This window comes from Chiloscyllium plagiosum, chromosome 1, assembly GCF_004010195.1.
Source record: "Chiloscyllium plagiosum isolate BGI_BamShark_2017 chromosome 1, ASM401019v2, whole genome shotgun sequence".
NCBI classification, from domain to species: Eukaryota; Metazoa; Chordata; class Chondrichthyes; order Orectolobiformes; family Hemiscylliidae; genus Chiloscyllium; species Chiloscyllium plagiosum.
The window spans coordinates 56,556,429-56,582,270 of NC_057710.1; the positions used below are offsets into that span (position 1 = coordinate 56,556,429).

Sequence of the window (25,842 nt, forward strand, 5' to 3'; positions counted from 1 at the left end):
TGGCTCGTTGGAATAATGTTCTGATACAGCTTCGTTTGTGTGTGTTGGGATGGTTGCTGGTGTACTTAAGTATTTGGTCACCAAAAAAACTACCATTTTGAGTGGGACAACACACCTAACCTGGGACAGGCTAACCAAAGACATGCCAGAGAATTCCTAGAGGTCTGGCACTCCAACCACAATGCCATAACCAAACACATAGATCTAGATACCATCTATCAACCCTTCGGAAAACGAACAGGAAATGACATCACCTCAAACCCCAGGAGCCCCATCCAGATGAAGGATATAAATAGAAAGCAGGAGACAACAGCTTCGCTTCACTTGGAGGTGGCAACTGATGATGTTACCTAGCCAGGTAATGAAACGTCTGGATATCAAACCTACACCCTAAACCTCAACCTGAGCTACAAACCTTCACAAACCTTGCAATTCTGTTTGTTTTAAATCTTGTTGAATTCATGTGGTACAATACAATACTAATCTCTAGTCGTTATACCAGCAATTTCAGTCAGAAAACTTGGGTTCATTTAGCCTACATTATTAACAGTTCAGCTGTGTATTTCTAATAACTTTGAGTTCCACTTGTTTGCAGAAACCTGAAATTTCCTCTTTATAAATTAAATTTAAAATGTAGCACAGCAACAAAAGCATTAGGAAATTGTGCAAATAATGTTATATTGGATTTTCATTTCCTCACCCATGCCTTAATTGGAATAATCCTATAATCTTAGGTAAACTTGGACATGGGGAAACTAACAGAGTGTACAGACCAAAGGTAATTGAATGTTTGCAAGGATTATACATTAGGAAGGTGTGTGCTGGGAGCCAATCTTCGCTTGCATTGACTTCTGCTGGACAGGTAAGGGAACTAAATATGATTAAGCAGTGTCTAAGTGGCAGATTTATCAAAAGCTTTGTATAGATTTCTCTACTGATGTTGTGGATATAAAATCCGTAGACAATTGCCATCAACTTAGCAATATAGACAGAGCCAACAGAAGGGTAAAGTTGATCTCAATTAAGTGTTTTATGAATGATAAATATATAACGTAAATAATTGTGTGATAATGACATGATAACAATTATGGGCAACTTAGAATTACACAAATACCCAACTGAAAATGATTTCTACAAAGGATAAAAAAAAACTACTGTCTGCAGTTTAATTTAAATGCTTGTGGATGAAATATTAAAATATAAATATGCAAGCACTTGTAACTTGAAGTTTTTGTAACTTTTTCTTGAAATCTGATTGATTTTTGTTTTATGATTTAGAAGGAGAAGTCAAAATGTATTCTAAGTCCAGAGTTGCTGTTGAGTTCCTTGTATGGATAATGTTTAACATTAGACAATTTGAAAATTGATTTTATTCTGCAAGTAATGTGACAGCTAATTTTGCTTGTACAAATTATTCAAATGGAAAATTCTGAAGCTCCTCTGTATATTTGTTTCGGTTTTGGGTTTTGGAAGCTGTGTGAAAGATCTGCAACTCCGTTCCATGCTACAAAGATTGAAAGTTTTACTACTTTTGTATTCAATACGCCTTCAGCTGTATGTTCAGGATGCCCAAAAATTGTTGTTCAACTTTATTAACTTTACCTGTAGAAATGTTAACACACTAAGTGGCATAACAGCATAATTAATGTATTTTTAATGTTGATATGGATTTCAATTCTACAAGCATAACACATAACTCACCTTTTCTTCCATTGTCACCTATTTCGAATATTGAAAAAAAGTTAAGTTAGCATTAAATTAGCATTTAACTATAAGTATGAATTATACTTCCACTTATAGTATTGAAATTCATTTCCATTTAAGCCACTTTATTATTTTATTATATGCATCCCCAAAGTTATTGGCAATTAAAGTTGCGCAAGGGCTTTAATATACCAACCCTCAGGGCTCAGCCGGTAAAAAGGGAGACAGACCCCAAGTTATTTCCCTACTGATTGCAACATTGCAGCAGGGCAGAGCAGATGGGTCAGTACTATTCAATTCAATGAACCACACTTTAGGATGGAAGGACACTCTGGAAAGAGTGAAGAAAAGGTTTACTGAATGAACATACGAATCAGGAACATTTTAAGCCTGCTTCACTGTTCAATACCACACATGGACTGCAATTGTCCAAGAAGGCAAGATAAATGCTGGCTCAGCTAGCAACACCCAGGTCCTATGAGTGATTTTAGAAAAGACATCATGGCTAATGTGATTGTAATTTAAATAGCCTAATAATAATAATTCCTCACCAACTGAAGAACGTCAGTTACCATGATAAATTGGAGAGGCATAGACTATTCACCTGAGTGAATGCTGAAAGGAAATTTTATTAAGAGCTTTTCAAAATGCGAAGGAATCTGGTTAGAGTAGATTGGGATTATCTCTTCCCATTGGCAGACTAACATAACAAGAGACACTGCTGGAAGGTGAATGGTAAAAGAACCAGGCATTACACGAAAGAGGACTTCTTCATGCAGAAAGTGTTTAGGATCTGGAATCTGCTCTGAGTGTGGTGGAGGAATATTCAATTATAGCTTTTAAAAGGGCATTAAATACTAGTTTGAAGAAAATCCAATCTCAGGGCTGTAAGGAAAAGATGAGCGAGCATGACCAGATATCTTGCTTTGGCAGAGAGTCAACAAGAATACAACTGATTAAATAGTCTTGTATGTTTTAACCATTTTGAGATTCTAATTGACACAATTAAAATGATTTGATATGTTAACAAAATCCTGGTGCCTTTTTTGTAGTACTGTCGAGTGTTCCTATCCTTGTATTATCATAATTATATTTTAACAATGCTACTTAATGGTGAAAAACAAGTCAAAATATAAATCAGGAATGTTTTATAATGGTTAGCTTTACGAAGAATAATGTCAATTGCCTATGGTCAAAACTTTACTTGACAAGATATTTGATGAATTCCATGCCAAATTATGCTTTTCTCTTGCTCCAGGTATTTGCATGGGGCTGTGGCTCTTGCCTAGGAAGTGGATCTTCAGAAACAACAGCTCTTAGACCACGCCTAATTGAGGAGCTGAATTCAACCAAAATCATTGATATTTCATGTGGCGATAGTCATTGTTTGGCACTAACACATGGTGAGATACAGTTAGGTCATAGTTATACCCCTGAATTCTGGAAAGTATTCCTGCAAGCACTGCATAAGTGCTTAATATGATCAATTAAACTTTGAATTCCAGATCCAGCATTGAACATAGAACATAGAACAATACAGCACAGAACAGGCCCTTCAGCCCTTGATGTTGCGCCGACCCGTGAACTATTCTCAGTTCATGCCCCTACACTATCCCGTCATCATGCATGTGCTCATTCAAGGATTGTTTAAATCTCCCTAATGTGGCTGAGTTAGCTACATTGGCAGGCAGGGCATTCCACGCACTTATCACTCTGAGTAAAGAACCTGCCTCTGACATCTGTCTTAAATCTATCACCCTCAATTTGTAGTTATGTCCCCTCGTACAAGCTGATGTCATCATCCTAGGAAAAAGACTTTCATTGTCTACCCTATCTAATCCCCTGACCATCTTGTGTGTCTCTATCAAATCCCCTCTTAGACTTCTTTCCAATGAGAACAGACCCAAGTCTCTCAGCCTTTCCTCCTAAGACCTTCCCTCCAGACCAGACAACATCCTTGTAAATCTCCTCTGCACCTTTTCCAATGCTTACACATCCTTTCCGAAATATGGCAACCAGAACTGCACACAATATTCCAAGTGTGGCCGCACTAGCATTTTGTATAGTTGCAGCATAATATTGCGGCTCCTGAACTCAATCTCTCTACAACTGAAACCTAACATACTGTATGCCTTCTTTAACAGCACTTTTCAGCCTGGGTGGCAACTTTCAGGGATCTATGTACATGGACTCCAAGATCCCTCTACACATCCACACTATCAAGAATCTTTCCATTGACCCAGTATTCTGCCTTCCTGTTGTTCTTTCCAAAGTGCATCACCTCCCATTTAGCTGCATTGAACTCCATTTGCCACTTCAGCCCAATCCTGCAGTTTATCTAAGTCCCCCTGCAATCTGTAGCATTCTTCCAAACTGTCCACTACTCCACTGACTGCTATCAGTTTCAGGGAGTTTCATGAAGGGTTTCTGTCCATGAGGCCTTTCAAGTTAACTCTCAAAATTCTCTGCTGCGCACCTCATTGTATATAGATACTGTGTCTATGATGTCATGCCTGCACTATTGTGTGCTTACCAGTGGCCACTAAATCTATGGGCCAATGAAACTGGAACAGGAACTTAACAGACTTTTGAAGCTGTAGAATATAATGAATTTTAAGGTTTGAGCAGGGAACACAGGCTTAAACGTTGGATTGAAGTTTCAAATCTTAAGAAAACAAGGTGGCCTATGGGTTCATAATTTGGAGAGGAACACCAGCATGTAATGGTTGGGCTTAACATGAGCTTCCACATTACAATTTCTGCATAATGATCGATCTCGAATATTCAGAAGTGGCTGTGTCTAATGGTGTGATCTTCTAGTCGTCTTAATGTATTTTGCTTGGTGTGTAACATGTATATCAAATTTATGTTGAACAGAATATGGGCGGATTTAAATAAAAGCAGTTTCGAGAGGAAAAGGATAGTATACAATTCTTGTTCAATAAAGTGTTGCATGCATCAACAGTTTGTTTACTGTGGTTAATAATGTATACATGAACGTTACTTAGGCAGTAAAGTTAACACATTAGTGACAATTTTGGCATATTTTGAAGTCATTTTCTCAGTATTTTACAAATCTTTGCTCTGATGTTGAGTGAAAGTAGGTAGTCCAATCCTTTGCACAAGATTTATTGCAAAAACACAGCCAAGATATGATTTCTTTTTCATGATGTATCATCATCATTCCATGAAAGGCTGCCTTGCTTCTAATCAACATCTCTAGCATTGTGTTGGTTAAACTGGCCTTCTAGGAAATCATTGCACATCTGTTATATATTAAAAGTCATCAATAGTGTCAAGTTTCAAAAGGCTCAGGTCAGGAGTTAGTGAAATACTTTTCTCTTGCCTGAATGAGTGTAGCTCCAAAACCCTCAAGCTTGACATCATTCAGGACAAAGCAGTCCACTTGATCAACATTTCATTCACCACCTTAAACCTTCACACCATCCAGCCTGGCTGGGGATGTACCTTCTACAAAATGCGCAACTGCAACTCAACAAGATTTCTTCAGCAGCACCTTCCAAATTTGTGACCTGTATCACTTAGAAGTGTAGGTAAATGGAATGCCGTCACCGATAGGCTCCCCTCCAAGTCACACACCAGTCTGATCTTGAAAGCATATTGCCATTTCTTCATCGTTATGGGTCAAAACCTTAAGGCCCTCTAACAAACAGCTTGTGAGTACCTCCTGTTTGTTCAAGAAAGTGAAGGCAATAGAAGAAGGGTAGTAGTTTCTGATCTTGCTAATGATGGCATTGTGCCTACATCCAATGAACTGGTTTTAAAAAATGCTCATGGAAGTAATATTTGATTATAGATTACAATACAAACTAATAATTTTGTTATAGCCCCTCACACAAATATTATAAATCTCAATCTTTTCCTCAACACAGATATCAGGTTTTTGAGCCCGAAAATAAGTGCAATGGCGCAGAAAACAATTAAAGTGTAGGATTGTGTAGCATCACAGAGCATGGAAAAGAGGATTTGCAAGTGTGAGACACAGAGTTGCCAGATGAGCTTGTTATCCAGTCTATGGAAATTAAATTGCCAAGGGGAAAACAGTACAAAAGGACAATGGATTGCACATTTTCATCCTTTCTGTCAGCATCAACAGCCTGCATTTCTGTGATACTTTTAATATGTCAATCTTCCAAAGCTTTTCGCAGGTAGAATCTAAACATAGCAAACTGGCAATAAATTAAGGACTGACCAAGAGCTTAGACAAAGAAAATAAAGGCAAATTGCTGCAGATGCTGAAGATCTGAGAAAATGCTGAGCAAATCAGCAGGTCCAGCAGCATCTGTGGAGAGAGAAACATTTAATGTTTTGAAACAGAGCAGAAGAAGTCATAACATTAATTTTGTTTCTCTCTCCACAGATGCTGCCAGAGCTCCTTAGTCAAAGAGGTAGGTTTTAGGAAAGAGAGAGAAGTGGAGACGCAGGGGTTTAGAAAGGAAATTTCAAAGAATGGGGTTTGATTGACTGAAGTTACATCAACTATTGATAAGATTTTAAGAAAATGTTAGAGTTACTGTAACCTCAGAGGACTGTAGAGCTGTTTTCTCCTACACAGATGAACTGATGGTGAGCTTAACCTGAGGGTGACCAAAGACTCTGGTAAGGTTGAGAATGCTGGACCTTCATGTTGACCTCAGGTGGTCTCTATTGGTAGGGTGAAAGTGTGGGCTGCATAAGACAACTAAGTCAGTTGCTTGATGGAGTTAACATTATAAAAGTAGAAAGGGGTGGGACATGGATAGATTTTAAACACCTGAATAAGTATTTTTAATTCAATGGAATTGAAGAATGGGGGACAGATGTGACGAGGCGCTAAGAGTAGAAAAGAATATAGTTTGGAAAGCAGATTCCAGGTGAAGAGCTGGGGATGCTTGAGCTTAGTATCCAGTTCACTATCACATTCTATGAATTAAGGTGTATTTAAACTATTTGAGATGTCCCTTTCTCGATATTATTTAAGGCGATCTTATAGTATATCTGTAACTGAAGTCTCTAACCATCTTTTTACTTATTCTAATAGATAATGAAGTTTACGCTTGGGGTAATAATGCAATGGGCCAGTGTGGACAAGGACACACATCAACTCCAATTGCTAAACCAAAGAAAGTAATTGGTTTGGAGGGAATACCTATTCAGCAAATCACCGCAGGAACTTCTCACAGCCTGGCCTGGACAGCCCCTCCGACTGACAGGTATGAAGTAACTTTACTGTTATATGCACTAAGGTAATAAATGCATTGGGAATAATTCTTTGCAGTTTCAAGGAAAAATTTATAATTCTAAAAGCACACAAATTCATTTTTCAATTTACTGCTAAAAATTAACATAAAGGCTGAGAAAAGGGAGTTGCAGCTCATTCCTATAGCATCCTCACACATTATTCTATGCACCCTTATTTTGAATGTCTTTTGTAGTTTTTACCCGTGTTTGAGATACTTGAGATCATTTTTTGTTGGGTTTTTTTCTCTAACCCGTTTTGTGATGAGGTGACAAAATGGGATGAATTTTATCAGGCTGGTAGAGACAGGTTTGAAGGCAGCAATAAGTAGGTGACATACCTGTCATCGTCATTCTGCCTTTATTTTTCTGGGTGGCAGGAAAGACTGCAAATGGCCCATACACATGGAATCCAATTGAGTCTGTTAAGTTGTCAGATAGGGCCACCTTCCAGCCGCTGGCATCTTACCAATATCAGCATTACCAATACCAATGTCAGCTGAAACCAAAAGAGAAAATGCTGAAAAATCTCAGCAGGTCTGGCAGCATTTGTAAGGAGAGAAAAGGGCTAACGTTTCAAGAGGCCACTCGAAACATCAGCCCTTTTCTCTCCTTACAGGTGCTGCCAGACCTGAAACTTTCCAGCATTTTCTCATTTTGGTTTCCGCAGTAATTTGCTTTTACCCAGTGTTTAACTCACTGCCACCTCTCTTCCAAGACTGTCAGCTGTTTGGGGCGACCACCTGATAAACCAGTTAGCTAATGGCGGAATGGATCTGCCTAATTTGATACCACTTAACCAACATCGAGGCCACATAATCATTCTACCCCTCTTATCCTTAAAGATTCATCCCCAGCAATGGTGCTGATGAGCTGACAGCCTTCTGATTGGGACTGTTTCTGGGGAAGATGGGACTTCAACAAACAGAATGGCCTGCACCTGAGCCAGAATTGGACCAATATCCTTACCAGAGGATTTACTAGTGCTGCAGTGAAGGGTTTAAACCAGCTGGGCAGAAGCAGGATACACAGTGCGTTAATTGAATAGTGATAAAGCATGTCTTAGAAAAGGGACCAAGACAGGAAGTTCACCCAAGTTGTGTCTCAAGGGAGTAAGGTGAAGGTCGATGGCCTCTACTTTAATGCTGGGAGTATTATAGGTAAGAAAATGAATTCAGGGAATGATACATGAAATTGCAATGTGGTGGTGGTGGAGGGTTGTTTTTCAGACTGGAGGCCTGTGACCAATGGAGTGTCACAAGGATCGGTGCTGGGTCCACTATACATCATTTATATAAATAATTTGGATGTGAGCCTAAGAGGTATAGTTAGTAAGTTTGCAGATGACACCAAAATTGAGGTGCAGTGGACAACTAAGAAAGTTACCTCAGATTACAACGGGAACTTAATCAGATGGGCCAGTGGACTGAGAAGTGGCAGATGGAGTTTACTTCAGATAAATATGAGGTGCTGAATTTTGAGAAAGCAAATCTTAGCAGGACATATGCACTTAATGGTAAGGTCCTAGGGAATGTTGCTGAACAAAGAGACCTTGGAGTGCAGTTTCATAGCTCCTTGAAAGTGGAGTTGCAAGTAGATAGGATAGTGAAGAAGGCGTTTGGTATGCTTTCTGTAATTGGTCAGAGTATTGAGTACAGAAGTTGGGAGGTCATGTTGCAGCTGTAGAGGACAATATTTTGGGATGTTGCATGCAGTTCCGGTCTCCTTCCTATCAGAAGGATGTTGTAAAACTTGAAAGGGTTCAGAAAAGATTTACAAGGATGTTGCCAGGGCTGGAGGATTTGAGCTATAGGGAAAGGTTGAATAGGCTAGAGCTGTTTTCCCTGGAGTGTCAGAGGCTGAGGGGAGACCTTAGAGAGGTTTATAAAATCACGAGGGGCGTGGATAGGATAAATAGACAAAGTCTTTTCCCTGTGGTCGGGCAGTCCAGAACTGGAGGGCATAGGTTTAGGGTGAGAGGGGAAAGATATAAAAGAGACCTAAGGGGCAACTTTTCCACGCATAGGGTGGTACGTGTACGGAATGTGCTGCTAGAGGATGTGGTGGAGGCTGGTACAGTTGCAAAATTCAAGAGGCATTTTGATGGGTATATGAATAGGAACGGTTTGGAGGGATATGGGCCGAGTGCTGGCAGGTGGGACTAAATTGGGTTGGGATATCTGGTCGGCATGGACAGGTTGGACCGAAGGGTCTGTTTCCGTGCTCTAAGACGTGGTTGAGGGAGAGATAGGTCTGACAACTTAACATTTTGGGGTGTTGAATCTTCAGGTCGGATGGGGAGGGTGAAAAAGTGTCGCATTATTAAGGAGGCAGTTACTGTAATTCAGAGGGTTGATATCCTGGAAGGATATTCAAATGAGGCTTTGTGGGTAGAGCTAAAGAATAAAAAGGGCGCAGCCGCACTATTCAAAGTGTGTTATAGGCTCCCAACAATCAGAAGGGCAATTAAGGAATAAATAAGTAGTCCGTTCACTGAGGCATGTATAATTAGATTTGGAGGTTTCAATACCCCATTATTAATTGGAATAATCATAGTTTAAAGGGTTTAGTGGATTTCTGGATATGTAATCAGGAGAGCTTTTTATATCAGCAAATAGAAGGTCCTAGAGGGATGGTTCAGTGCTGGACCTACTCCTGGGGAACAAAGCCAGATAGTTGTTTGAGGTGGCAGTAAGGAGCATTTTAGTGATAGTCCCCACAACACCATATGTTTTATATGATCTGCAAAAAAGGATTTTGGATTGGAGGAAGGCAGATTGTATTAACACAAGGGGATCTTGCCAAAGTAGACAGGGCACAGCATGTAAGGGTAAATACACAGCAGAACAGTGCTGTGTTCCGGAGGTACTGGAGAGAGTACAGGCTGAATATGTCCCCTTTTAGGGTGAAATGTCAGGGAAATCAACCTAGTGAACCCTTGATGTCAAGGACTCTTCGGGACTGGAAGAAAAGCAAAAGAGAAACATATAACGGGTACAAGGAGGCACAGCATTTGAGACTGTAATGGAGTACAGAAAGTGCAAGGAAAACTCCTGACGCAATTGGTGGAGCAAAGAGGTGGCATGTAAACTAAAATGGGCAAGATTAGGGATAATCCTATCAAAAGAAGACAATAAGCAGGGAAAGAGTAGGACCTGTTAAGGACCGAGGGGATATTCTATGAGTGGTGCCAGAGTACATTGGTAGACTGTTAGTGCTTCATATCTGTCTTCTCTTTGAGAAGGAGGATGGAAGGACAGAATTTGAGAAGAGAGAAGCATGGAATTATAGACCAGTGGTCTGTCAGTGGTAGGGAAACTATTGGAGAAAATTCTGAAAAAGAAAATTAATCCCCATTTCGAGAAGCAAGGTTTGATCAGGGGCAGCCATTTTTGCTTTGTCTAAGGGAGATCATGCCTAACATGAATGTTTTGAGATGGTGACCAAGTATATAGCTGAGGATAGTGTAATTGATTTAGTTTATGTGGATTTCAGAATAGCCTTTGAGGCCCCACTTGGGAGACTAATAGAGAAGATAAAATCATAGAGAAACTTGGCAAGTTGATCCAAAATTGGTTTATGGCAGGAGACAGAAGGTGATGGTGATGGTGGAAGGCCGTCTGTGTGATCTGAGACTGGTATTCAGTAGCGTACCACAGGAATCAGTGCTAACCCACTTATTGTTTGTGACATTCATCAAAGATGTAGATGAGAATGTGGAGACATCACAGAATAACACAAAGATTGACAGGTGGTTGATGTGAAGGGAGAAGGTCTTTGGTACAGAGGATAAAGTGGGTTAATCAGATAGGCAAATCACTGCCAGATGGTATTTAATCCTGATAACTGTGAGATGATGCACTTTGGAAGGAGTGACAGAAGAAGAGAGTATTCAACAAATGGCAGGACACTAAGAAGCTCGGAGGAACAGAGGGATCTTCTGGTGCTTGTCCACAGATCCCTGAAGCTGGCAGGGCATGTTAATAGGGTAGTTAAGAAGGCATAAGGGGCACATTCTTTATCAATCAAGGCATAAATAATTAGAGCAAGGAGGTTATGTTGGAGCTGTACAGAACTTTGGCTTGGCCACAACTGAAGTACTGTGTGCAGTTCTGGTCACTGCATCAAAAGAAGGATGTGATTGCACTGGAGGGGGAGCAAAGGAGATTCACCAAGATGCTGCCTGACCTGGAGTATTTTAGCCATAAAGAGAAACTGGATAAGCTTGTGTTGCTTTCTTTAGAGCAGGGAATGTTGAGGATGAAACTGATAAAGGTTTATGAGATTTTGGGGGTGTGGACAGAATGGATAGAAAACAGTTGCTCCCTTTAGTTGAATTGTCAATGGCAAGAGGGCACATCTTTAAGTTGAAAGGCAGGAGGTTTAGAGTGCATTTGATATATTTTGCACAAATGGCCACAAATGCCTCAACTGCCCTTGCAGGAAGTACATGGTATGGAATGTACTTCCTGCAAGGGCAGTTGAGGCAGATAACCTCTCAACCTTTGAAAAGTACTTAGGTGAGCACTTGAAATGTCATAACATTTAATGCTCTGGGCTTAGTGCTGGAAAATTCAACTAGATTTAGTATAGTTTTGACAGTTCAGACTCTGAGTCAAAGATCTCTTTCTGTACTCTATGACTATATGATATAGGAGCAGAAGGAAGCTATTCATCCCACCAAGTCTGCTGTACTATTCAGCAACATTATGATTCTTAACTCCATTTTCCTGCCTTTTTCATACAATCCTTGATTCCCTGATTAAAAATTTGACCATCTATCTCAAATATACTAAATGACCCAGCCTTGACAGCACTCTGCAGTAAAGAGTTCCACAAATTCCTTACCCTCTGAGAAAAGAAATTCCTCCTCATCTCTAGCTAAATGTGTAACTCCTTATTCTGCGATTTTATCCTCTGGTCTTCGACTTTCCCACAAGGGGAACACCCTTTCTGTATCTACCCTGTCAAGCCCACTGAGAATCTTGAATAATTCAGTAAGGTCGCATCCCAGTCTTCTACCTTCCAATGAATATATGACTAATCTACTCAACCACTCATCGGACAATCCCTCCAGACCTGGTATCAGCCTAGTTAGCCTTCCCTGTACTGCCTGTAAGTACATCTTTCCTTAGATAAGGAGATGAAAAGTGTTCAAAGTGTTACAGCTGTGGTCTGACCACTATTTTGTATGTTTTCAACAAACCCTCCCAAATCTATTCCCTTTGAAATAAAGGCCAACATCACATTTACCCTGATCTGATGAACTTGGGTGCTAGCTTTTTGTGGTTCATGGATGAAGCCTCCCAAACGCCTCAGTTCTGTAGCTTTCTGCATTTAGAAACTATTCAGCTCCTGTCATATTTTCTGCTAAAATGAAAAACCTCACATTTTCTGACATTACATTCCATTTGCCAAGTGTTTTGTTCACTCACTTAAACTGTATATATATCCTTCTGCAGAATCTTTGTGTCATCCTCGCCAATCACCTTCCCACTTAGTTTTGTTATCTGCAACTTGGCTATAGTATATTCACTTGCCTCATTCAACTCAGGACTGTAATTGTAACCCCAGCATTGATCCCTGTATCACACTCCTAATTACAAGTCGCTACCCTGAAAATGCTCCCCTCTCCATGTCAACTCTGTCTTCGATTAGTTAGTCAAACCTCTATCCATGCTAATATTCTACCTCCCAACATCATCTTGTCTTAAGTACCCTAATCTGTGCTACATTATCAATGTCTTTTAATATATTACATCCATTCGCCCCCTCTATCTCCTGCTTGTTAGCCTCCTCAAGGAATTCTAGTAAATTTGTCAGGCATAATTTCCCTTTCATGAAGCCATGCTGACTCTGCTTGATCACATATATATGTCTTTCTAAATGGTCTACGTGTCTCTTCACCTGATGAAGGAGCAGTGCTCCAAAAGCTTGTGAGTTTAAATAAACCTTTTGGACTATAACCTGGTGTCGTGTGACTTTTGACTTTGTCCATCCCAATCCAATACTTGCACCTCCACATCATTATACCCTTTACAATGGATTGTAACATTTTCAAATTACAAATGTTATTAAAAACTGCTATTAACTGGGTCCAGCTTTCCACTAAAATGAGGTCAACTCCCTCTCTCGGCTCCAGTGGTGTGACCCAACTGCCTGCATTAAATTCAGCCCTTTGGTTTCAGCAATGCACTGTAAAGTTGCGAACTCAATATATTATAGGAATTGCTTCTCATTATTTGCTTTTTTTTTAATTACTGTGTTCATTAGCATGTGAGGTCTTAGTGCTGGTGGATAGTATGTTTTGGCATCCGGTAAGAATATTGATCGCTCAGCATTACCACATGTGGGTCTCAATGACATGTCTCCCTTAATCTTCCTGTATGACTTGTTATTCTCCTGTTGATCTCATCAATTGTTCTAAATTCAACAAATCCCAGAGTTGGGATAGTTTTACAGATCTTCCTTGCTCTGAATCCTCAATTCTTATGGGAGCAACCAAAAAGACTTATCCAAACCTTTTACCTATTCCAACAACTAAAGCTCACCAACCAATACCTAGCTGCACCAAATAGCACTTAATTACTTAACCATTATTTCAGATTTGGAAAGTAATGACTTAGTTATGACTTGCAGGGCATTATCTTTACATCATTCATCAATGTCACAGTGGCTCAGTGGTTAGCACTGCTGCCTCACAGCTCCAGGGACCCAGGTGCTATTCCTGCTTGGGCAAGTGTCTTTGTGGAGTTTGCACGTTGTCTGCAATGGTTTCCTCCAGATGCTCCGGTTTCCTCCAGATGCTCCAGTTTCCTCACATAAACCAAACATGTGCAGGTTAGGTGGATTGGCCATGCTAAATTGCCCATAGTGTCCAGGGATGTGTAGGCTTAGGTGGGTTAGCCATGGGCAATGCAGGCTAATAAGGATCGGGTAGGGGTGTGGGTATTGGATAGGATGCTCTTTGGAGAGTCAGTGTGGATTTAATGGGCTGAATTGCCTGTTTCCATGCTGTCGGGATTCTAGAAGGGTCTGGTTCCATGCTGTACATCTCTATGACTCTCTAACTTTCAGGGAATACATTAGTCAGTTAACTGAGGATGCAATTATTGTTGAATAACATGATAGAATGGTTTAAGATATTTTTGAAAGTTGTGGATAGATTTTAGCAGGTTTATTTCAATAAAGTTTAATTACATATAAGGATATTTTTGTTATTTGGCGTACTGTGGATTATATAAAGGTTTCCCTTATTTTCCAGTAGTGGCATAAGTAGAGACATAAGCTAATCACAAAACAAATCTAGTATTTACAAACCGAGTAACTTGGATACCTGCTGTAAACTTTGCAAGAGCTTTACCATAACTTTAAAATTTAGGTTGGTTTATTAAAAGCCAGCATCGAAACATTTTAACATTTGTACTTCGACTTTCACCATTAATATTCCGAAGAGTTCGTATTTTATTGTAAACATTGCTCGTATTTTGCTTATCTTATTCTTTAGGCAACTGGTCGCCTGGCACAGGCCTTTCTGCGTTGATCTGGAAGAAAGTACCTTTAGTTATTTGCGAACATTTTTGGATAGGTACTGTGATGGAATTAACAATGAGGTACCTCCACAACCTTTCTTTTCTCAAAGGTAATGGAAAATATTTTTGCATATGTCATTTGAACAGTGTAAGCATATTGACCTGGGAAACAATCTTAGTTGAAATCTGAACAGCATTATTATTTTAAAAACCAAAAGAACTGCGGATGCTGTAAATTGGAAACAAAAAAAGGAACTTGCGGGAAAATCTCAGCCGGTCTGGCAGCATCTGTGAAGAGAACTGAAAGTTAACGTTTCGGGTCCTGTGACTCTTCCTCAGAACATGTTAAATGTTAACTTTGATTTTTCTTCACAGATGCTGTCAGACCTGCTGAGCTTTTCTAGCAACTTCCATTTTTGTTTAGCATTCTTATTTTGAGCACTTAAAATAGTTTCATCCTGAACTGTGTTTGATAAAACCTCTCACTTTGTTTTTACTTTCAGTCACAGAATGTGTGTGTTTCTGGCAAGGCTGACATTTATTTCCCATCTTTAATTGCTGTGGGGGATGTAGTGGTGAGCTACCTGCTTCAGCCTTTGCTGCACAGGGGTGCAGAAACACTCACAGTGCTGTTAGGAAGGGAGTTGTAGGATTTGACCCATTAACACTGAGGGAACAATTAAAGTTCTAAGTCAGAATGATATTTGCCTTCAAAGGAAACTTACAAGTGAGGGTGTTCCTGTGCAGTTGCTGTCTCGGTCCTTCTTAGTGATAAAGGCCTTGGAAGGTGCTTTCACAGGAAGCTTGGTGAGGTTCTGCAGTACATCCTGTAGATGATGCACGTTGCTGCCATTATGCATCAGAGGTAAAGGGAGTGAAAGTGTAGTGCTAATCAAGTGGCCTACTTCATGCTGGATAGTGCTAAGTTTCTTGTGTGTTGTTGGAGCTGGTCATATCCAGGCAAGTGCTCCTCAATTATGGACAAACATTAGAAAGACAGGGACTCTTCTGGAGTTCAGAAGAAGGATCTCTGGACCCGAAACATCAACTCTGCTTTCTCTCCACAGACGCTGCCAGACTGAGTTTTTTCCAGCAATTTCTATTTTTGTTTCTGATTTCCAGCTTCCACAGCATTTTATTTCTTTTGATTAGGAAGACAAGATCTGCAATACTTGTGGCAGAATTCCTAACCTTCCTTCTGCCTTGTTCCTGTCATTTCTTCTCTGGCCTAACTACCAACCTAGTGTTTGGGCTGCTAATGTACAGCAAATTCTATACCATTTTCCTTCCTATTTGTTAACTCTATCCATATTGATTCCATTTGCTGAAATTTTGTTAGAATATCCTAATCTTCTGTTCTTGTGATTGTTATTTTAATGCTGTACCTTTTCTCCCCATCCCATATCACTCCTCTTAAAATGTTACCACAAAAAATATTGAATTGCTACTCCTCTCCAAACCTCAGATCTGACTCCATTATAGCTGGCATGTCATATAACTCTAAAGTTATTAGTGCTTTTAAATACCCTTTTTAGTCTGTAATTCTTTATTAATTCACACGTAGATGCTTGGGTGTACTCAAAGCACATAGTAATCGAAGTATTTTTCCAGCTCTTTTATTTTAAGGTCTAGCCTTGATTATCTTCTAGTACGTATGAGTAAGAGCAAATTAGGACTTCCTGACATATCTATTGTCTGTATTTGAATGCAGATTTTTAATTAACTCATAGGATATGGACATCCCTGGCTGGCCAGCATTTTATTGCCCTTTCCTACTTGCCGTTGAGAAGGTGGTGGTGAGCTGCAGCCTTGAACCTCTGCAGTCCATATGCTGTAGGTTGATCCACAATGCCATTAGAGAGGGAATTCCATAATTTTGACCCAGCATCAATGAAGTATTGGCAATATGTTTCCAAGTCAGGGTAGTAAATGGCTTGAAGGGGACCTTGAAGGTGTTAGTGTTCCCATGTATCTGCTGCCCTTGTCATTCTAGAATGAAGTGTTCATGGGTTTGGAAGGTGCTGTCTAAGAATCTTTGGTGAATTTCTTCAGTACATGTTGTAGATAGTCCACACTGCAGCCACTGAGCATCAGTGTAGATGCTTGTGGATGTAGTGCCAAGCAAGCGGGCTACCTGGTCCCAGATAGTGTCAAGCTTCTTAAGTATTGTTGGAGCTGCACTCATCATTTGCGTTTTGCTCTACTCAGATAAAATTTTGTGTATAGTTCAAGTTATTGTCTTTCTCATTGTGCCTTGTGTGATTTTGCTGAATTGTGTGGGTAGCTGTTTTTTAATCAGGAAAGTTTTCTTTTCATATATTAAGGAGGCAGGTTAAGTCAGTAGCATCTTCTGTCTTTTGCTTCTCTAAGTCCCTATCTATACGTGAACTTTAAGGACTGATGGTAAGACTACAACCTATTCTTTTTTTTAGATTAGATTAGATTAGATTACATTACATTACAGTGTGGAAACAGGCCCTTCGGCCCAACAAGTCCACACCGACCCGCCGAAGCGAAACCCACCCATACCCCTACATTTACCCCTTACCTAACACTACGGGCAATTTTTTAGTATGGCCAATTCACCTGACCCTGCACATCTTTGGACTGTGGGAGGAAACCGGAGCACCCGGAGGAAACCCACGCAGACACGGGGAGAACGTGCAAACTCCACACAGTCAGTCGCCTGAGGCAGGAATTGAACCCAGGTCTCAGGCGCTGTGAGGCAGCAGTGCTAACCACTGGGCCACCGTGCCGCCCAGAGTAGAGTAAATTCATCTAAATTGTTAGAGTAAATTCATCTAATAACACTTATAGAAAGATTAATAGATAATGATGTATACTTAAGATATCTTGTATTTGTTTAGTTGAAGATGTAATGTGGATTGTTGGAACACATCATTCCTTGTATTTCAAAATTATATCAGCCACATTAATAAGTTTGTACTTCTGCTTTTAACAGGGAACATCATAATTTTGTGTATCTTTGTTTGAAGTTACTTTCCACTCATCTTTCACTGGCTCAAGCTGGAGGTACTGGAGCTGCTGTTCTCGGGCAACAGGGTAGACCACTAAGGAACTTGCTTTTTCGACTAATAGATTCAGATGTTCCAAATTCTATTGAAGAGGTAGGTGAAAAGTTCACTTAGTATTATCAGTAGCTGCCCCACAGTGATTCCTTACATCTGTGAATGTTTAAATATGCTATTGAGAGTTATGGAAACTGGCATGATAAGATTGACAGGAGAAAGTGAGGTCTGCAGATGCTGGAGGGGGGGTGCAGTGAGAGAGGGACTCACTGAAATCCTTGTAGAGGGAGGAAGAGAGCTTCTTCAGAAGGGCTTATGCCCGAAACGTCGATTCTCCTGTTCCCTGGATGCTGCCTGACCTGCTGCGCTTTTCCAGCAACACATTTCCAGCTATGATAAGATTGACAAGCAGGCCGCCTTATTTTATGACTTGAGAGTGGAGATGAGCTCTCTGCTGCGTGAGTGTAATGCTCATAGATTATTGCTGTGATCATGCAGCGTTTTCTCTCTCTAATGTCAGTGAAGCATTGCTGGAGACTTGAGATGAAATTTGTGTAATTGTCAAAAAGGTGCCAGAAAATTCAAGATTCAATAATGATTCAATTGTCCACTTTGCTGTCATTTAAGGTCTAGTATCTAGAAGGCATTGTCAATGGAAGTAAGCTATCTGCCCATCTTTAGTTTTACGAATTGCAGGAGACCCCTTGTATAACTTTGTATCAGATTTGTGCTAAATTTTCTGACTTACTTCAAGTATTATATGCTCAGGTATAATTTTGCTTCAGTCATTCTTTTGCAAAGATTTGGAGGGTTCTGCTGTTTGTGTTAGCAAGTTCAGAGAAGATGCTGCACAAACTGTTTAAATAATTTGTTTAAGCAAAATGCAAAGTCTGCATTGAATGAACTATACTGGGCATTGCTAGCTGTAAATAAAGAAGCATCAAAAGTATTTAGTAAGAATTGGATGGATATTAGAGATCTGGAGTTTTGGAGATCTGTAAGAAGAGGTTACTTTATACTTATGGTCCCGTACCTTAATCTTAATGAGAAATGCAGTATTACTAAGAATATGCAATTTGTATAATTCCCGAACCAGAGGACACAGTTTAAAAATTAGGGGTAGGCCACTTAGAACAGAGTTGAGGAGAAACTTCTTCAGAGAGTGGTGGGTGTATGGAATGCTCTGCCCCAGAAGGCTGTGGAGGCCAAGTCTCTGGATACTTTCAAGAAAGAGTTGAATAAAGCTCTTAAGGATAGTGGAATCAAGGTTTATGGGGATATGGCAGGAACAGGATACTGATTGAGGATGATCAGCCATGATCATAATGAATGGTGGTGCTGGCTCGAAGGGCAGAATGGCCTACTCCTGCAGCTATTGTCTATTGAATATGCTGTGATTTTACAATGAATTTTGTTTTCAGAGAAATGAAACATTACATTTAGTTTATTTTTACTGCCATTACATGATAAGTTGTAAATACTGTACTTATTGTGTCCCACAGGCAGTCAATGAAACACTTTCAGTTGGTGCGTCTTTATTGTTGCCTCCACTCAGGGAACGTACTGAACTTCTACATAATCTGCTACCTCAAGGCCCAGAGAGATGGGAAAGTTTATCAAAAGGACAAGTAAGTGTTGGGTTTCTGCAGGTTTCCAAACAATTCATATCTCATGAATGTTGACTTGAAGAACAGCATAATATATATGAAGAAATCTTTTACCATTATTCATCCACTTCCTATCTTCTCACATCTAAACATTTTTTTCTAAATTATGGTTTAATTACTGTGGTATAAAATTAGAACAGCGCACAAAATTTCATATTTGTCCACTTCAGTATTTAAATATTACATTTACTTCAGTATAATGCAAGACTTCTGAAATAGGACAAATGTACTTTTGGTTGCTCAGGTGACAAGCTTGAATCTGTGGAGGTTAGATGGGCTAGTTGTGGAGGATGCAGCGTTACACTAATAGGATCTAGGTGGGATGCTCTTTGGTGTGGATTCTATGGACTGAATGGCCTGATTCCACACTGTAGAGATTCCACGATTCCAATAAATGAATTTTTGAGAACAGAAAAGAAGCCTCTGAGAAAAGACAAAGTAACTTTTGAGATGATTTCAAGAAAAACTCTGTGGACCCAAAAAACGATTTCTGACTGCTGTATTATATGAATTTCAATCCCCAAGCCCTTCTATTCTCTTGATATAAAGCTGCCTAATCCAGGCATGGGTAATTCAAAATTTCAGAAGATCCAAAATCCAGCATGGTCAGCCTCAATCCCAATGGTGCTGAAATTTCGGTATTAGATCTGTACTAATTATGAGTTGATTATTTCAGAACTGAAACTTTAATGTTATTTTGCTATTATTATTATTACTAACTGAACTGAAATAATGTTTGCTGTAATTACTGTACAGCATTATATTAGGTATCTAACCTTTCTCCAATTGTTTGATTGTTTCAAGTATTTCAAATGTTAGGTATACATTAACTTGAAATATACACATTTAGGTTTAATTAGCTTGGTATGTCTGTGAAATTAACATTAGCTGAACTGTAGTTAACTTGTCATTCTTTTAAATAGAGAATGCAATTGGATATAATACTGACGAGCCTACAGGACCAGTCCCACATCGCATCCCTGCTGGGTTATAGCTCACCTACTGACATAACCGAAGGCTTCTCACAAAGCTTCTTCCCTGATCAGGACTCATCCAAGTCAGGGATTATTGACAACTTCCACTTAGCAGAAATACTTTTGAAAACTCTTTTAAGGAACATCGGTTTTTACACTGTAAGATTTTCAGAGTTTCCTTTTTGAATGAGAAATTGATACTTTTCTTTGAATTGTTGCTATAATTTTTCTGATTGCCTGTCTTAAAAGGAACGTGCCTTTGGTGAGTTGGAGAAGAACAGTGATAAGCAGCAAAGTAATACAACACCCACAGAAAGTGGACCACCCTCCCATGTCCGTCAGCTGCTCTCTGCATTGCATAAACATTTGCTGGCTCACTGCTACTCACATTCTACTGCTAAGGTAATGTCAAATAGAAAGCAGAATGTAATTTAGCAACTCTTGTTCTATTACACTGTTTTAAAGTGAGAACAATTCAGGACAAAATTAATACTCACATGGACATTTTAGGTTAATAAGGAGAGCTGGAATGTTTTTTTTTAAGAAAAAATGTCTAATAAATTTGCTGGAATATTTTGAGGAGGTAGCAGAGGATTAATCAAAACAATAAATCTGATAAGGTGTACGTGGACTTCCAAAGGATATTTGATACAGTGCAATAAATCAGATTTGTGAGCAAAGTTACAGTTCACAGAATAGTTTCAGAACATAGACACAAAATTAACTGAAAAGCACAAAACAGATCAGTAGTTAATAGATATAAAAAAAGAAAATGCTGGAGAAAATCAGTGAGTCTGGCACCATCTGCAGAGAGCAAAGCAGTTAACATGTCTGATGCCACTTCAGCTATTTGTCTCTACTAATAGGTTTCTCCAGCATTTTCTGTTTTTATTTCGGATTTTCAGCATCTGCAGTATTTTGGTTTTATTTTATTGGTTAATAAATCTTCTTCAGGCTGGAAAATGTTTGTAGTTAAGTTCACCAGAAGTCAGTGTTGGATCCTTGCCCTTCCTGATATATGTTAACTATCTGCAAATTTCAAAGTGCTTTGAGCATAGGAGTTGGAAAGTCATGTTAAAGTTATATTGGACATTCGTGAGGCCTCCTCTGGAATACTGTCCCCAGTTCTGGTCACCCTGTTATAGGAAGGATATTATTAAGCTGGAGACAGTTCAGGAGAGATTTATCGGGATGTTGCTGGATATAGAAGGTTTGAATAATAAAAGCAACTTTTTTCACTGGAGTATAGGAGGTTGAGAGGCGACCTTCTAGACGTTTATAAAATAATGAGGAATATAGATAGAGTTAATGTTAGTTGTTTTTTCCCTAGGATGGGGGATTTCAAGACAAGGAGACACATTTTTAAGGTGAGAGGAGAGAGAATTAAGAAAGACATGAGAGGCTTTTTTTTACACAAAGTGGTTTGCATGTGGAATGCAATTCCTGAGGACGTGGTGGACATGGGTACAATTACAGTGTTTCAAAAACATTTTGAGAAGTACATGAATAGGAAAGGTTTGGAGGGATATGAGCCAGGAGCAAAGAGATGAACCTAGTTTAGTTTTGGATTTAGTTTAGCATGACGTGATGCACTTTGGTCAGACAATATGAAACAGTGTTGCATTTCTAAAGTAGGTGCAGGAGCAGAAAAACCTGGGTGTATGTGTGCACAGATCATTGAAGATGGTACAACAGGTGTACATCACAGTTCGTAAGCCATGTAGTGTCCTTGGCTTTATTAACAGGGGTATAGAGTACAAGTGTAGGGAGTTGACATTGAACTTGTAAGGCATTTGTTGCGCCTTCCCTAGAGTATTGTGTACAGTTTTAGCATTACATTACAGGAAAGATGTGAATGTATTGAAGAGAATGCAGAAGCAGTTTACAAGAATGGTTCCATTTTGTCTGTTATCCATTTTTCTTAAGTTTCCACCTACAGCCTTGACTGTTTTTGTCTTGTTTATATTGCTCTTAATATAAAGAAGCCATTCCCTCACTTTCACATCTCAATTTACAGCCATTTTACATCTGTTTCTCTTTTTCCACCATTAACAACCTCTTTTTGCACTGAACCTCTGTCTCTCAAAAGTATTAAGAAACATACTTCCAACAGCTTTCAGTTCTGAAGAAAAGTCATACTACTTGAAACATGAGCTCTTGTTTCTCTCCACAAATGATGTCAGATCTGCTGAGTTTCTCCAGCATTTTGTGTTTGTTTCAGATTTCCTGCAACGACAATGTTTTGCCTTTTATACCAACCTAGAATCTGATTCCACAGAAATGTCTATCTTTTCCTTTTAGGATTGACTCCCCAATTACTATAGCCTTCTCACACCTAATCCTCCCCTGCTGTCCATCAGAGCCAACCCTGCTGCAACAAATTTGGCAAATTTGGTTCTGCCAATGTTTCTCTGAGGTCATTTCCACGCCCTCATAACAGTATCCAAATGGTATCTGCTTTGCTGGGGAATAGACACGGAGGGTTCCTGCACTGCCTGCCCTGTCCTCTTACTCTGCCTGATGGACATCCATTCTCTGCCTACCTATGATGTTTTGGGCTGAGGAGTGACAGCCTCTCTACATACTGTCTGTGACTCTGTGTTGTGGATATCCGGTATCCCCCAACTGCCACTCCCACACCAAAATTCAGGATTCCAGGAGCTGCAACTGCACACACTTTTTGTACGCATTTTGTTCTAGCAAACTGTTCTGAAAACATTCCATGGATTCCTCATGTAAACAACTTTATCAGTTACATTAGTGACAATGACCTAATAATCAGTCACTTGGCAGGAATTGATTAACTCCCTGGGTTAGTTTATTTAACATAATAAAACATATTGCAATTTATGAAACAGGTAAACAAGCAAACTGATAATGTGTGCTGCTTATACACTCACAGCAGACTATCTGCCAGGCAGATTTTTGACAGCTCATGGAATTCTTAGGAATGAACTCTTCAAGGCAATCCTCCCTCCTTTCACATCACCAGAGCTAAAATGATCAGATTCCTAATTGGATTCTAATGTATTGTTGTAGGAAATTGCTCTGAGTGCACTATGAATCCTTCCTTATGACCACCTCTACCAATCTACATTAAGGTTAAAATCAGCCTTAATTAATTAATGCACTGCCGTTATCTTTTACATGTCCTCATTTTTTCTTGATTTATTCTCTGGCCTGGCATTTTGTTAGTTTTGAGTGTGTTGCTGGAAAAGCACAGCAGGTCAGGCAGCATCTGAGGAGCAGGAGAATCAACATTTCGGGCCAGAGCCCTTCATCAGGACTGAGGCTGGGAGCCGCTGGGGTAGAGAGATAATGGGAGGGGTGTGGGGCTGGAGAGAAGGTAGCTAAGAGTGCAGTAGGTGGATGGAAGTGGGGGTAAAGCTGATAGGTGGGAAGGAAGATTGACAGGTGGGACAGATCATGAGGATGGTGCTGAGCTGGAAGGTTGGAACTTGGGTCACTTACTGTATCCATTGCTCCCGATACGGTCTCCTTTACATTGGGGAGACTGAATACCTTCTCACAGAGCGCTTTAGAAAATGTCTCCGGGACACCCGCACCAATCAACCCCACCGCCCAGTGGCCGAATGTTTCAATTTCCCCTCCCACTCTGCAGAGGACATGTAGGACCTGGACCTCCTCCAACGCCACTCCCTCACCAGCCAACGCTTGGAGGAAGAACGCCTTATCTTCCACCTTGGGACCCTTCAACCCCAGGGCATCCAATGTGGACTTCACCAGTTTCCTCATTTCCCCTTCCCCCGACCTTACCCCATTTCCAGCCTTGCAGTTCAGCACCATCCTCATGACCTGTCTTCCTTCCCATCTATCCACTCCACCCTCCTCTCCAACCTCCTCTCCAACTTATCACCTTTACCCCCACCTCCATCCACTTACTGCACTCTTAGCTACCTTCTCCCCAGTCCCAGCCCCACCCCCCTCCCATTTATCTCTCCACCTTCGAGGCTCCCAGCCTCATTCCTGATGAAGGGCTCTGGCCCGAAACATCGATTCTCCTGCTCCTCGGATGCTGCCTGACCTGCTGTGCAGGTCAGCAACACACTCTCAACTCTGATCTCCAGCATCTGCAGACCTCACTTTCTCCATATTGTTAGTTTTGGGAAGCTATTGACTACTGTGACCTGTGTCATCTTTCCCTTGTTATTTTGTACCTCTGTCCATACATCTTTTCATCTAAAATAAATTCTTGATAAAGTACTTTTTTTTTAATCATAGTGATAAAGCTACCCTTTACTTACCTGTCCTTTCAAAAGCCACATAACATGGTATTTGGTTCCTCGCTTTGATCATCTTGTAACCACAAAACAGGAACAGGCTCTTCGGTCCACCATGTCTGTGCAGAGCATGTTGCCATTCTAAACTAATCCCATCTGACTGCACATGGTCCCTATCCCTCTTCTCTCTGCCAGTTTGTGTGCCTGTCTCAGTGCTTCTTGTACTTTGCTAACATATAGTTTTTACCACCTCAGCAGTGCATTCGAGGCACTTAGCACCCTCTATGCTTAATAAAAGCTCTCCTCGCACATATCATTTAAACTTTCCCCTCACTCTAAACTATGCCCTCTAGTATTGACACTTCCACTGTGGGACAGAGTCTCAGTAATCCACCCTATACATCCTCTTATAATATACTTGTATGAGATTGCCTCTCAGCCTCCAATACTCTGGCAAATATAATTCAAGTCTGTCCAACCTTTCCTTGTGTTTCTGTAATGGCTATAAAATCGTACCAAGCAGCCTATCATTTATGTTCAAAGTTTGTGAGAAGATTTGTAGCTCGGGTGCTCGTTGCTGTGGTTCTGTTCGCCGAGCTGGAAGTTTTTGTTGCAAACGTTTCGTCCCCTGTCTAGGTGACATCCTCAGTGCTTGGGAGTCTCCTGTGAAGCGCTTCTGTGGTGTTTCCTCCGGCATTTATGGTGGCCTGTCCCTGCCGCTTCTGGTTGTCAGTTTCAGCTGTCCGCTGTAGTGGCCGGTATATTGGGTCCAGGTCTATGTGTTTGTTGATGGAGTTTGTGGATGAATGCCAAGTTTGCAACAAAAACTTCCAGCTCGGCGCACAGAACCACAGTATCATTTATGTTGTTAATCCATTATTTTTCCTGAGTACTACATGCATTCACATAAAGAACCATTTATTTTGCCTTTTTACAACTTCCCTTATTTACTACTAATTTTCCAGGTTTGTACACTATTCCACTCTGGGTATTGTTATCCAAATAGCTGATAGTTGCCATGTAAATGTTGTCATACCTATTTGATTTGTAAGCCTAGATTTCTACTGAGGTCACCAACCCCTCCAGTTAGTTGAAAGCCTATTCTACTACTTCTGATTACCTGCCTCATTCACCTCACAGTCACTTTGGATATCCCTGGCCAACAACCAAATCAGAATTTATTCTAAAAGGTTTGACTGCCTCCTGGTATGGGCCATCCAGGTAACTTTTCCTCGGGTTGTTGTGTCACAGTGTCAGAGACCAGAATTTGAAGAGTGGAAATATTTTAATCACTTTTAGGGTGTTAGCGATAGTAGATATAGGGAGGAACAAAGCCATGAAAGATTTGAAAATAAGAATGAGAATTTTAAAACCAACATGTTACTTAGCCAGGAGCCAATATGGTTCAGAGCACAAGAGATGCTTGGAAAACAAGAGTTGTTGTGAGTTTTGGGTGA

At 40.2% G+C, this 25,842-nt stretch overlaps 1 protein-coding gene across 3 annotated transcripts in view; it reads left to right on the forward strand.

The window, feature by feature from the left end:
• The window catches only part of LOC122548398 (probable E3 ubiquitin-protein ligase HERC1), a 349,687-nt gene that overhangs the window by 68,652 nt on the left and 255,193 nt on the right, over nt 1-25,842 (forward strand). For all 3 annotated transcript variants that reach the window (XM_043687001.1, XM_043686981.1, XM_043686991.1), the window contains exons 8-15: nt 735-862; nt 2,963-3,107; nt 6,746-6,917; nt 14,450-14,584; nt 17,437-17,602; nt 19,006-19,131; nt 20,094-20,303; nt 20,394-20,546. In XM_043687001.1, coding sequence (XP_043542936.1) covers nt 735-862; nt 2,963-3,107; nt 6,746-6,917; nt 14,450-14,584; nt 17,437-17,602; nt 19,006-19,131; nt 20,094-20,303; nt 20,394-20,546 — 1,235 coding nt within the window. The remainder of the gene's footprint in view (nt 1-734; nt 863-2,962; nt 3,108-6,745; nt 6,918-14,449; nt 14,585-17,436; nt 17,603-19,005; nt 19,132-20,093; nt 20,304-20,393; nt 20,547-25,842) is intronic.